Raw genomic sequence first — 15,011 nt, 5'->3', positions numbered from 1 at the left:
TTCCACACGCCATCTTGAAGGATGTCTCAATTCTGGAAATGCATCTAGAGGAGAGAGGACTGAGGGCAGAGGAGGCTTGCTGGGTTAGCTATGATTGAAGATGCACAGGTTTATCCTTTGCAAAATCATTTATACCCTCAACATATAAAAGAAGCGTAACACAATAAACACTCTGTAGTAGCAGAAGTGCATCATATATATCTTTAGTTCTTTAACTAAATCTCACTACTGGACTCAAAAAATGACACAAAATTAAATATTTTGTTCAAACTGTTCACCTCCAACACAACCCCATAATTTAACTGCTCGTGCGGACACACACGCTGATGCAGACGAGTGCACATGGTGCTAAACAATCACAATTGTCTGTCGAGGGATTTTCTCTGCTAAGCTTTCGGGAGGTGAAATCTCTGTGATAGATGGGAGGACATTTTTCCACAACTGCTTTTACTTTCAAAGAACATTTTCAGGAGCTCACTGACCACTCGCAGACATGCCACAGCGCTGTCTGCCCTTGAGGAATTCCAGCATCTTAGCATGAAGGGCAAACACTAGAGCAGCACAGATTTAAATGAAGCATAACATTGAAGACATTTAGCCCTCTCAGGCTCAAATTAAGTTTTTGTTGCTAATACACAAAAGAATACCTGCAGTGGTACTTCTGAGAAAAAAAAACTCATAAAATATGTATGTGGGGTAATCAGGTTGTTAGCTTTTAACTGTTGCAAATCTGCAACGCCTGCCTTGAGAGGGTTAGAAGTTTTACGCTACGGTCAACAGATTTTTAAAACACTGCATATGCTAGCAGCTGTTAACTGACGCCTAAAAGCACATTTTAAGTTGAACGATAACACAGATTGCAATGGATTTTAAGGAGATTTTTTTTAAAAAGCAAGCCACGAGGCATGTATTAGTGCTACTCTAATGACATCTGCACATCACTTATTTTCTTAGCTCCACAATAACAAAAATAGTTTTAAATCATACGATTGGAAAGAGGCCAGCTCTTTGAAATATTATATGATCGTAGATTTTGCTAATGTACCATTAACGTAATAAAAGTTATCGCAGTAATGAGAAAGCACAGATTTCAGAAGCAACTGATATTGATGCAAGCTTTGGTTACTTCGTGACGTTATCTGTTTACAATATGCGATGGGACTGAGTGACACCAGATGATAACACTGATGGCATTTCCATTTGCAAACACAACTCTGAAATATGTAGATTGCATACTAATGGCGCGCGTGCACTCCGCTGATTGCTCATTAGGCCTGCTGTTCATTTGCATGGAGAAGAAATGAAATGCATCCATCAGATGTGTGAATAATTTACCTCCAACCATGAAGGCGGCAACTTGCTGCGCAGCTAGTGTAACATGACAACCTACAAAAACATGTCAAAATCCTGGGCAGAGCCACATTGTGGGTGTGCAATATTTACTAATGGAATGAAATGTCATATGAGGCATCTGGATGCGTCAAGGACGAGAACGGCACGTCTGTCTTTCAGCGAGTCGGCGTGTTGCCTGGGAAACAGTTGGAAGCCATGTTCAGGAAAAAAAAGAACAAGAAAAAGAACGGCTGAGCCAAAGTTTTTCATTTTGATTGATTAAGGAGCACGCAGATAGAGGACAACGAAAGGAAACTGTTTTGCACTTCAGCCTTGAGGAAAGTGGGACAACATTTGGGCTCCTCAGCCCTATGGGGCTTCTCAGTATGTGTTATGCAATTGTTTTGCCCCTGTTTTATTTTTTAATCTGTCCAATTATTTAGCCTGTCTGTCATTCTGGGGGGGGGGAGTTGTGCCACATTATCACCCCTCTCACTGTAGCTTGAAACACCTGGCATCACCTGGAATGCAGTCAAAAACACCATTAATTAAACCTGACATATACAGTTACTGAACGGATCAGGTTTTTAGCTTGTACTGAAAAAAGGGTTTCAGATTTTTCCGTGTGTAAAATAAATAAATGAATACATTCCTGCAAAAAAATCTGTAAAAAAAACCTGTACTGTATCATATTGTTTTTGTGGTATAATACAGTTTTTTTCTTTTTCAGAAAAGTCACACTTGAGTATCTCTTTTGCTTGAGTCCACATCAAACTCATCTGTGCACGATCATTTTTCATCCATTCCCAGAGTCAATGTAATGATACGAACTGGGCACCACCAGGATGACAGTTATGTACTGGAGAGTGCAAAGACTCTTCCTACTAAATGTTTAACATCACACTGCAGTTCAGTTTTACAATATTTATCTTGAGCAAATACATAACAAAGGTCATCCCAACTCTACTTTAAAAGTAGTGCATAAGTAATATTGGTCACAGTTATTTTTGTGAAAAGGAACATTTTCACAGGACTCTATGCAGGTCTGTTAACAGGCATAACTGTTAACATGCTAACTGACATCTGTAGAGTCAGAGATGTAGCTCTTGGGGGTTTTTTTCTCTCATTTTTTTCTCTTTACAGTCCTGCAAAAAACTAAGCACACCCCATCAAATTCAATAAGTTGTAGAACCAACTTTAGTTGCAGTACCTTCAAGTAATCATTTTTCTGCATGAATTTTTCAGTCTCTCATATCAAAATGTTGTGGAGGAATTTTTGCCCCTTACTTCAGTTCATCGAGATTTGTGGGCTTTCATTTTAGCATTTCAGATTTAGATCTGGACTTTTACTGGGTCATTGCAGCACCTTTTTTAGACATGTTGTTGTAAATTTGCTAGTGTGTTTGTTGTGTTCATTATCCTTTTGCAGGACAACAGCTTGTCCCAAACTGGGTTTCGACTTAGTGAAAGGCGCAAAACCTCCTTGCTTACAGTTGGTTTGAGGTTTTTTATGCTGAATTACTGTAGCACAGTGCATTATTGTGAAATATCTTCATGTTGGTCTTATCTGTAAAATGACATTGCTCCAGAAGTCTCTTAGTTTTTTTGCAATTTCTTTCACCACTGCACGGCCCACCATGGGTCATCCACTTCTTTGTGTGCTGCTAACGTGCATCTGAATCCTCCAAACCAGCAAACTGCCAAAACTTCTGCTCTCATAGAGGTGCTCACATTTGCTCAACGACAATCAGCTACATTCAATTAAGGGTGTACTTAGTACACCCTTAGTACTGAAAAAGAACTGCATAGAGTCCTACACTAACTGTGTTAATACATTATTGCCAGTGGGTAGTGTGTCACCATAACAAAGACCCCTTTACCAATTAAGAAAAGATAAGAAACCTAATGCATTAATAAGAACATACGGTTAAGACCCTGTTCATCAGGAAAGGTATAGAGGAAAGTATTTTTCATATGTTATATTTATATTCATGTTGATGGAAATCACAGACAGAGTAGGGACACTAAATCAATAGTATAATGGCAACCAAATATTATGTTCTATACAACACAGTAATGTAATAGTTTTACGGTAATAAACCATTTGACACTGACAAATGCAGCTGCCAGTAGTTTGTTTTCATTTAAGTACTGAATTTGTTACAGAGAAAAATTGAACTGAATCTCTTTTAAAAGTGAATGTTTTCAGTCAACAGAACTGATCAATTTCCCTGTGCTTCTCATCACACTTGTGAAGAGAACTGCCCATTCCATTAACTGTAATTTTATTTTATACCATTTGCACAGTGTGAGCAGTGCTGTCCTATTTATTTGCACTCAGTACAATATAATTCAATTTAAATTCAGCCACAGTTACAACTAAATTGGATCAAACCAGCACTGCAGACCAACAGTCCAGTGTCCGGTGGGGCAAATCCTAAAGAAGTTACACTCTGGATTACTACACATATCCACATACTGAAATAAATGTAAAGGCTTTGATATGTATCCCGTATATCTCAGAAAACAGCAATTTTTATGTAATTTTCTTACACCCTAACACAAAAACAGTCACAATCCTAAATACATATGCACACACGAGCGCACACGGTTGGATTACAGACAGCTGGGACAGTCTTTCGACCCGCTCAACTTGTGCATGAAAACAGCTAATATTCTACCAGTGAGTCAGGAATCACCCCGCAGCTACATCCTCAGAGAAATGAAGCAATTTAAAAGCACTACGCACCAAATGTGATATTCATGATTTGGATTCCAGCAGCAGCAGTCACCCTGTCATAACCGAACAGACATGATTCCCATACAGAGAGGTGAGGGGGAAGTAGAGTAAAGAGCTCCAGTAATGGTACAAAGGGAAATGGCAAGAGAAAGGGGGCTGAGAGAGAGAGAGAGAGCGAGAGAGCAGGAAATAGAAAGGACCATTTACCTCCTAAAATCCATCATCCACCCATCTACTTCTCTTGGAATCACTCCCACTGTTGTTTTCCAATACACAAACATGCTTAGAAGCAGTATTACTTTTCTGTCAGGCTCCAGAGACAGGAAATGGTTGTTTTTGAATCATAAATATATATTTTGCCATTTACCACTACTGGCTTTGAACTAGTCACATCACTTTTTGTGCCAAGGTTTTTGGCCTAGAAACTTGGGCAATCACAGAAGTGCAGAAGTGGAGCTACAATGAATATAGGTTGTATCACTCACAGAAGTTGAAGTTGAAGTTACGTGACTTCACTGAACCATTTTAAGCAATCTTAAAATCTTTTTAATTTATTTATTTATTTATTTATTGCACTACAAAATTAATTTTCCTGTCATTTTAATCTTCAGGGGATTTTTTTAATCACCTACAGGGTAAAGAATCCATAACTAAATTTGTATAAGCTGCTGAAGTGAAAACTGGATGCATCCAATAAAAACAAGCAAACACTCAAACATCCTGTACACATTTTGCTCCAGCTCTATCCTGATAGAAAAAATAAACCAGCACTGACAAGTGGTAAGTTGAGATGCAAAGGTATCCGACATTTATTATGCCTAAAAGAAGATTTGCTGCTAATGTAGTGTTTTTCTAGTCTTCTTGACCACTCCAAACACTCTTTCACTGCAAGCTACATTCACAGACACACTTCCTAAGGACCCTTTGGCAAGCAGGCTGATTGAACCCCCCAACTTTCCAAATAAGGGATGACCTGCTCAGCCTCCTGTGACACAATCACCCAAGAAGCATTCAGCATTCATCAATTTAAACGCTCATTGTCACAAATCTTTAGCAGTCTCTTTGGCTCTTAACCTTGTGTTGGTTGCACAGTGCTCTTGTAAAGTCATGATGAAGAATATTATTTGGAGAAAAGGCAGACAATAAATTTTGATAAAAGCAAAAGTCTAGCCTTAGAATGGAGATTTAATAGGATCAAGGCTAGTGGGCCTTTAAAGTGATGACTTAGGTGCTAGAGCATGAACTGTCAAGCTCCAGGCTCATTGATCTGAGAGCATCAGAACAAGGAGCTGAAGTGGCATCCAGCAGGAACACGGCGGGGTTACTCTAATGTATGCTACAATGTATTTGTGAGTGTATGTGCGTTCACTGAAATCCCAATCTAGAAGAGTTATGTGAACCCCCCCCCCCCCCACCCCCACACACACACACACACACACACACACACACGATTTTCCTGAAGGACACGGTCGCAGGCAGGAAATGGCATGTGAAATGTCATACATTCTGCTCTCCAGTTGGTGCAGGCCCGGTAGGAGGGAAAACGAGGGCACGGTGGGTGCAGAGGGAGTTGCAGCCAATGTGGAAAAACATGCAGGCTGCCATGTGGCATGTCAGGGTTTTATCTGCATTAGTGAGCGTTTTGTGTGTAAAGGCGAGAGGCCTATTATATCTGTAAGAGTGTGTGGGAGGTACAAAAAACGGTAGAGAAGCACCTGGAGCTAAGTGAGAACTCAGGGATTTCCACCTCAGTCGCCCCTATGAACACAAACGCACCACCTCGCCTACTCTTAATGTCACTCTCCTCGATTCCCTCCTGAACATACGTTTTAACACACACACACATACTTGGCAACCCCTATACAGAGCAGGCAGGGTGAACTGAAGGCTCCAGTCCAGTCAGGAGATGGTTTAAGTGGTGGAGAGCCTGATGGTTTGAGGACTGGTCTGAATACTGATTCAGACTGCAGAGGTGGTTCCTGAAGCATAAGCTGCTGATTAAGAGGGAAACGGGAAGTGGGGAGGGGAATGATGATATGAAGGCATGTGGAGAAGAGGACATTTAAGAGATGGAGTTTGAATGAAGGGTAGGAAAAGACAAGCAGACGGACAGCTGAGAATGGAAAACAAGTAATGAGGAAGGAGTCAAAGATTGGGAGAATATGAACAATGGAAGCCGAGAAAGTTGGAGGCGCAGTTGACGGAAAAAGGGTGACGAGGAAAGAGGTGTAGCCAGGATTGCTGCGTTTAGATCACACAGGCCCTTTATGAATCTGCCTCAGACACATTAACACAATTGCAACACTTCAGACTGTCTTTCTGAGAAGTTACTAGAAACAACTTTTCAGCCAAGTTTGACGCTCAAAGCTGAAAACAGCCTCGATTCGCAGTGCTAAAATAATGAAGGAGGCGAGAAATGCATGACGGGAGCAAGCGAGCATTTAATTTTTAATTTAGAGCTTTGCAAATGGATTTTCTGCTGTCTTTTAATCAAACAAAAACACCTAGTTGAGCTGGGAAAATGGCGGCTAAGCTGGAAATCCATTACATCTCAATAGTCAGGAATTATTTGTTTAATTCTGCAGTTAATGCAAGAACCTCTTGATGCTATTTGGGTTATTTTTCCTGAGATTTCTATGCATCTGTTTTGTGCAACTGTGCAAAATGCGTGCATGTAAATATAGTACAAAAATTTATTTCAAAAGACATACTGAGATACCGTGAAAATCCCTCCACATCAGCACGTTTGACTGCTTAATTTCAGCTTGTTTCTTTGGAAAGCATACCTAAATGTATGCTTTTATAAATAAAACATGTTCATTGTTTTCACTGATCAATAGGCATGTGAACTTTGGGGAAATATATTTATTTGCTTTCTTTCCGAGAGTTAGATAAGATCAATACCACGCTCATGATGTAAAGCTACTGCAAGCAGTGGGGCAAATCTGAGCAGTATCACTGAAAACAGCAGAAAACAGACACCCTAGTGATGTCAGGAAGAAAGCCTGTACCCTGTTCTTTTGCTTAAGGGTGTGGCGGGCTTCCCTCATCATTTATTTTCCACAGACTTCTCAGGAGAAGCCACTTGTTACACAACATTTGCTGTGTGATAGGAATAACCAGAAGTCACTGGCCAGCAAATAGAATAGATAAATATACAGGCACATTTACATGCACGGCTTATTAGGATGCTCGCAATGTGTCCCTGTCACCCTCCCATTACTCGAAATGTATCTATTCTCCTGCAGCAGTGACAGCGCAACGACTCACAATCTTGCCTGACCGGGATCAATGCTCTAAGTGGAAATTACGATGCTGCTTCACGTCTCGCGCATTTTATGTATCACCGCTTTTACATTAACGATGGGATATCGTACCATACGCTCCTTTGAATTCTGTCCATCTCATCATCTTTCTGTCTTGTTGTTCATCACCCTAGTGGAACTGTCAGGGGGCATGGTTACTGAATCAACAATTGAACCTACTTACTGAATCACATGCATTGTGTACAGTTCATACTGTGTGAGTTTGTGCGTTGCTGATTTTTTGTGTGTGTGTGCGTGTGTGTGTACCATTCCTGCCCTGCACTCTTTAGAAATTACGACTTAATGGCATGATGAATCAATCTGGATTAACAAAAACAATGCAAATGCAGCCAAGTGGAGCAGATGGGGCTCAGTGCAGTGCGCTGTTTCTGTAACTGTGCGGATCTGGAAGAGTCAGTTCATGTGACCTTGATTGCAGGAGGCAAACAACATCAGCAGCACGGACACCTCTGAAGCAACTCCAGCGCTTTTAAATGCGAAAGGTTTGCAGGTTTTATTGTTTTACAACACTGAATCAAAGGGGATTTTTGTAACGCCGATCAGAATATGTCATGTGAGCCCTGCAGAACCCGTGAGCTCGAATGTATGCTGTAAATGACAAAAAGGCACAGGGAAAAAATGATGCAGTATCACTACACCTGCAATTTTGTGTAGGATTTGTTATCCAGCAAGAAGGTGACACAGAGGAGAAATTTTAAGATGCACAGAAATGGCATAAAAACAGTTGAAATGGTCAAACTAGTAATCTATTCATATAGATGCATACTAACACTCATCAGTCTTCTCTGTACATTTCAACTAAAGCTGCATAAAAGGAGGTCACAGACAATATGTATTTATTATACCTTTATCCATCATTTGTATTGATTCATTGATATAAGATATGTTAATATTTGATCTTTGACCTTTTACCGCCGTCCAAAATTTCAGCTAATGCAGACAGTGTTTATTTTCATTTATTAATTTTTGCTCCATTAATGTATTTGTTGGTGAAAAGTGGCTGCAGAGCCAACGCTTGTGTCTTTGTGTAAGTTATAAGCAATTTACTGTCAAGTAAGACAAAGACAAGTAGTAAATAATCAGTGTGTATAGAAATAGCTGCTGATGATTTACATTTTGGTTTATATGTTTTATTTGCGGTAAAGATGCCCATAATTGCAAAACTTCTATAAAAAGCAGAAAATTCAGCTTCAATCTGACGTGGCTGTTAGGCGATTTATAAACAGCCCCAAAATGTCTCTCTATCTTTGCTTTTATTCCTGCTGGATTGCTCCTCTTGTGTGTTTCCGTTTCTGTCTTAATGAGGAATGTGCTGTTTTTACCCACAGCCTGCACTATCAAAGTTCCATGTAGGTGTGTTCCAAGCAAAATTGGTGACATTTCGTCTCAGAGTCAGTGATGTGCCTTTAGGAGTTGCTTGATGTTTTAAGATGGGTGTTTACGATGTCACCAGGCACTCCTGGCACCTGTGAAACTGCTACCTCAGCCGTGCCTAAAAACAGATGCATTTTAACAGATGCATTCCACAGTCAGAATGTGGAAACACGAGGAGGCACAGAAAAACAGCGCGCTGTAACCTCATCTCAAAGAGAACAGCATGTAAACTGCATAAATGAATCACATTTCAGTTCTGCTCTCCCAAAAAAGAAAAAAAAAAACGTCCTTTCCACTGTTTGGTCGTGCAAAGGTGGTCACGTTCTACCTTGGTGCAAAATTAACCCAAGTTAAAATGCCAGTCTCGGTCCTCGAAATCAATATCCATTAAGTATTCATTTGATCTAATGGGAGCGTGACTGAGAGTGAACAATGTGAAAATACAGGAGGAACTTGAATGAGAAAATTAGGCCTCAGCTTGAAAGCGGGATGTTAAGTAAATCAAAGTGAAATCACATGGAGTCCAGCACTGAGCTCATACAGACACTGTGGTCTGTTATAGTGTGTGCGTGCACTGACTTGACATGATGGCTACTTAGGAAGGGACTCTATATATGCTATATTTAGCCTGGAAAAACTGCAATAAAATAGGTATCGTCACAGTAATGTAATATGTAGAACAAATTACTCAGGTCACTAAATCTGATATTCATGAGAGGCAAGAAAGTCTGCAGATCTGGGGAAGTAATGTCACCTGTTTGACACAGAGCAGTTTCTGTCATTTTAATTAAAGGTCATTTGGGAAAAGGCACATGGCTACACTTGCATCAGGTAAAGGCGCTAAAAACAGAAGATGATTGGCTCTGATCCCAATTATTATCATTATCATCATCATTATTATTAATGTTACTTTTTCGTTGAAGGGGAACTTTTTTATGCAGTGCACGCAGCACGAAAGCTACTTACTCCGCTTTCCTGGCCAGACCCACTGAACGGCAGAGAGTGGTTGGAGTCTGCGGAACAAGCGACTTGCAGCAGGGGCTCCTCTTGTCCTCCTCGGCGGAGTCGGGGCTGGCTTGGCTCGCTTTGGGCGACTGCGGCGAGGTGGGAACGAGCTGCAGCTGCTGTGGGTGGTGGGAAGACGGTGCAGGAGGAGTCGGGTGCTGCTGCTGCTGCTGCTGGGGCTGGGCCGACAGACCGGTAATCTGCTGATGCTGCTGCTGGGATGGTGGTGGCTGCTGATGATGCGCCTGCTGGCCGAGATGAGCCGCAGCTTTGTTGCTCCCCGGGTGTTGGTGAAGGTGGGCCGGCGCCTGGGGACTGGCGCTGCGGTGAGTCGGGTGGTGGTGGTGGTGGTGATGGTGGTGCTGAGAGGGCTGCTGGACGTAGTGATGGGGGTCCCGCAACTGTCGGTTCTCTCCGATCAGGTCCTCCACCTTCCGCTCGAGTTCGTCGATGCGCTGGCGCTGTGTTTGGATCAGGCTTTGCTGGTTCTGGACGATAGTGGTGAGCTCCTTCAGATAAAGAACGGCTTTCATTGGATTATCCAGCAGGCTCTCCATTACTGACTGTAGCTGTGGCAACGCGCCCGGCTATGTTGACTTCTCCTTTAGCTGGTTCTGGAGCGGTGATCGGTCGATGGGGCCTCTGAACAGTGCGTAACCGAGATGCTGTGGCGGCAGTCTGACGCCTCTACGCTCTGGTGAGGTTGAGTCTCTCTCTCGCTCTCTCCCTGTCTCTCTCCCCACCCCCCTCTCTCTTTCTCTCTCTCTCAGTACTTTGCAAGGAAACCAGAAATGGTGCTGATGCAAGGGGGGATCAGCATCACCGGAGTCCGGAGGCGGGGCCGTAGTGGACCAGTGATGTCAACACGCAGGGCAAATAATCTAGCAGCTTTCACGTTAAACGTGAAAGCGTTAAACGTGAAAGCTGCTGCCCAACCCACAGGCAACAGTCCAGTCAGTTTTTTGTTTTTTTTTTTGTCTTGTTTCTTTCTCCCTTATTCTGTGGTTTCTACTCTCTCCCCACATTTTCCTCCCTTTCTTTTCTTTTCTTTTCTCTTCTCTTCTTTTCTCTTTCTCCTCAATGCCAACTAGCTGTTACAAATGGCTACAGCCCCCTGAAAAGGGAGTTTTTCCTCCGTACTTTCACAAAGTGTTTGTTCTGAGGGAGAAATTGCTTGGTTATTAGGGTTTTCTCCAGAAATAGGGTCTTACCTTGCAGTATAAAGTCCCTTTATATTATATATAAGCAAAACTGAACTGAATTGAAATAATACTGAACATTAAGACAACCATTCACACTCACGCCCACACCTGACATCTGTTTCATAATGACATACATGTCTTTGGGCTGTAGGAGGACAGCAGAGCACCCAGAGAAGAAAAAAAAAAAAAACCCCAAGCAGGCACGGAGGGAAAATGCAAACTCCACACAGAAAGGCTCCAGCCAACCAGAAGGTTTGAACCCAGAACCTTCTCTCTAGAAAATAACAACGGTAAACACTGCACAACTATGCTACCCAGAAATTAAACATAGATCTTCAATTTAAACCAATTAGTGTCTTCCATTTCAGCTCTATTTTGAAAATTGAGCCTTTTCTTTCCATGAGAGATTGCAAAATTGTTACTTATGCCTTTGTTTCCTCTCGCTTGGACTACTGCAATTCACTTTATGCTGGTCTCAGTCAGTCTGCTCTGTCCCCTCTCCAACTTGTCTGAAATGACTACAGCTCTGCATTTAACACCATAATTCCCTCCACACTCACCACCAAGCTGGAGCATCTGGGACTCAGCTCATCTATGTGTCTGTGGATCTCCAACTTCCTAACTGGCAGACCACAGGCAGTAAGGATGGGCGGACATGTCTCAGCCTCCACCACTCTCAGCACTGGAGCCCCCCAGGGGTGTGTTCTGAGCCCCCTGCTGTACTCTCTGTACACATATGACTGTGTGGCCACTACCAGCTCCACCACCATCATCAAGTTTGCTGACGACACCGTCGTGGTGGGCCTGATCTCTGATAACAACGAGACGGCCTACCTGAAGGAGATTAGGAATCTGGAGAACTGGTGCCAGAGGAACAACCTCCTTCTAAACGTCAGTAAGACAAAGGAGCTGATAGTGGACTTCAGCACTAAGCAGGAGAGGAACTACCAGACCCCTGTCATCAACGAGTGCCCAGTGGAGAGAGTGGACAGCTTCAAATACCTCGGAGTTCACATCACGCAGGACCTGTCATGGTCCTGTCACATCAACACCGTGGTGAAAAAGGCCCGTCAGCGTCTCTACCACCTCAGACGCTTGAGAGACTTCCAACTGCCCTCCAAGGTGCTCAGGAACTTTTACTCGTGCACCATAGAGAGCATCCTGGCGGGAAACATCTTAACCTGGTTCGGGAACAGCACCATGCAGGACAGACGAGCTCTACAGAGGGTTGTGCGGTCAGCTGAGCGCACCATCCGCTCCGAGCTCCCTGACCTGCACTCAATCTACAGCAGGCGGTGCTGGACCAAGGCCAGGAAGATCGTGAAGGACCTCAGCCATCCCAACAACAGACTGTTCTCTCTGCTGAGGTCAGGAAAGCGATTCCGCTCCCTGAAGACCAACACAGAGAGACTGAGGAGGAGCTTCTTCCCGCAGGCGATACGGTCTCTCAATCACACCACCACACAGTACTGACCCACACATACAGTTCCTACACACACTGGACATTCTGGACATTGTTTTCACTTCATCACTTAAATCACGCTGCTGTTATTGTGTATATGCTGCTGTTATTGTGTATATATTTATTTATATTTCTTCATACATTCTTATATAGTTCTATATTGTGTATTTTGTTGTACAGTTATTTTATTTTCAACTTTAATTTATATATTTTATCTTATTCTCCCAGTTAAATTTACCCTTCATTCTAATTTGTGTTGTACAGTTATTTCATTTTTAACCTTAATTTATATTTTATTCCTTCCTAGTTAAATTTGCCCTTTTTGATTTTTCGTATTTATTTCCTATCTTGTTCATAGCCTTTTCCTTTTTTGTTTTCTTTGGGTCACGGGCAGTTGTCCAAGCATTTCACTGCATATCGTACTGTGTATGACTGTGTACGTGACAAATAAAATTTGAATTTGAATTTGAATTTGAATTTGAAATGCTGCTGCTGAGCTCCTCACAGGCACCTGAAAAAGAGATAATATTACACCTGTTTTACATTCTCCCCGCTGGTTGCTAGTGAGCTTTAGAAACAGTTTCAAGATCTTCCTGTTTGTCTACAAAGCCCTTCGTGGTATCATTTCTTCCTCCATCTCTGATCTTTGAAATCAGGTAATATTTTATCATAATAAAAGCTGGGAGTTGCTGGATGTTTCGACGTCAGCATTTGAATTAGATGCAATTCCCTGCTCACCATATGAATGTGTGATGTGATTAGTATCGCTCATGGTGATCTTTTTGTCACACAGCAGTCTTTGTGTTTTAGATGGTGGCTTTTTTTTTTTTTTTGGGCGGCGGGGGTGGGGGGTGGGTGTTCCTCTGCTGGGTTCCAAAAGAAAGGCACAGTGCTCCTTACTTAGCAGCACATTGATGATTTGATGAAATATTCATGTTCACCACTTTTTTGTTTTTATGCAAACAAATCTGAAGGTTTGTGCTGTGTAGATGGCAATGACCCTCCCCCCCTGAATTGGACCAGGAGCCGTAGGCTGATTTTCTGTCTCCGTCTTGCTTAGTCTTTGAAAAGAAAAAAAAAAAAAAACAGTCAACAAAGCAGTTAGCATACAGCAAACTTGTGGAGGTGATTCCTGGCACACATTAAAATGCATCTCACTGAGAGTGTCTTCGGGCGGTATTCAGGAGTTGCATTTAATCATTGCATTTTCATTCACTGAAAATGTGTAGGCAAACTTACTGTAAAGTTTTTTATGGCCTAATTAGGTTTTTTTCTCAATTGTTTGCTATTCAAATACAGACGGTTCTTTATTAATCAGTTGAAGGTTTTATAATTCACCTCATTATTGACACCTATTCCTCTGCTGGAAGTCTTGTAGTGCCCCCTTCCACACTCAGCAGCTCTGTGATGTGATGAACTTTCTTGAACTTGATAAGATCAGCTATTCTCTCCAAGGCAAATCCCAAAAATTCTTGGTTAAGTGGCAGCTCTTCCTGACCTAATTTAGTTCATTATAACCCCCATCTCATGGCAGTGACCCTGTTCTAACTCTAACCCTAATCTTTTGTCCATCCTGTATTTATTGACCCTTTTTTAAATGTTATTTATTTATTTATTCATCAATTTTCTTTCTTTTTAATTTGTCTCTGTGCAGTTGTTGGTTTTTTTTGTTTTTTGTTTTTTTGCTTTCTTTATTAGACTTATACTATATTAAAGAGAAGATTTAATATGCTCTATTAAAGGTTCTTTTATTTCTTGGTTTGTGAGAAAGACTTTTTGCTATGTCAAACCATGTCTCGTCTTTTGTTCCCTCAATAAATATGTTGGAGAGAAAAAAAAAATTCAATTGTTTATTCATTAATCACTTTTTATACACTATATTGCCCAAAGTGTTCACTCGTCTGCCTTAAAAATGCATATGAAATTAAGTGACGTCCTATTTTCTGACTATTCTTCCAGAAGAAAGTGTGGGGTCAGACACTGGCTTGCAGTCTCTGCTCTAATTCATCCCAGAGGTCAGGACTCCGTGCAGGCCAGCCAAGCTCTTTCCACCAAACCTTTTCATCCATGTCTTTATGGACCTTGCTTTGTGCACTGGTGGGCAGTCATGTTGGAACAGGAAAAGACCATCCAAAAAACTGTTCACACAAAGGTGGGAGCATCAAATTGTCCATAATGTCTTGGTATGCTGAAGCATTAAGAGTTCAAGCTAACTCCTGTAAAACAACCCCATGCTACAATCCCCCTCCACCAAATGTTATACTTGGCACAATACAGTCATGTTTCCCTGGCAACTGCCAAACCCAGACTCATCCATCAGGTTACCAGGAAGAGAAGCTTGATTCGTCACTCCAGAGCATCTCATGTCTCCACTGCACTAGATCCTATAGGCAGCATGCTTTAAACCACTGCATTTTGTGCTGTTTGCGCTTGGTGATGTTAGGCTGGATGCAGCTTCTCGACCACAGAAACCCATTCGACGAGCTCTCTACCCGCTGTTCATGAGCAAATCTGAAGGCCACATAATGTTCAAAGGTCTGTAGCTATTGAATTGCCGTCGTCACCAATAA

General features: G+C 41.9%; 1 protein-coding gene across 2 annotated transcripts in view; it reads right to left on the bottom strand.

The window, feature by feature from the left end:
• Window positions 1-10,787, bottom strand: part of iqsec3a (IQ motif and Sec7 domain ArfGEF 3a) — a 119,576-nt gene extending 108,789 nt beyond the window's left edge. Inside the window, exon 1 of one of the 2 annotated variants that reach the window (XM_040035372.1) lies at window positions 9,739-10,787. In XM_040035372.1, the coding sequence (XP_039891306.1) occupies window positions 9,739-10,334 (596 nt within the window). In that variant the 5' untranslated portion in view covers window positions 10,335-10,787. The remainder of the gene's footprint in view (window positions 1-9,738) is intronic. The other variant, XM_040035373.1, reaches the window with a different exon arrangement.
• Window positions 10,788-15,011: the final 4,224 nt, after the last annotated feature.

Source organism: Simochromis diagramma, unplaced genomic scaffold (genome assembly GCF_900408965.1).
Source record: "Simochromis diagramma unplaced genomic scaffold, fSimDia1.1 OVJJ01000816.1, whole genome shotgun sequence".
NCBI lineage: Eukaryota > Metazoa > Chordata > Actinopteri > Cichliformes > Cichlidae > Simochromis > Simochromis diagramma.
Note: the sequence above shows the minus strand (reverse complement) of the source record. Positions and strands in the feature narration are given on the sequence as shown.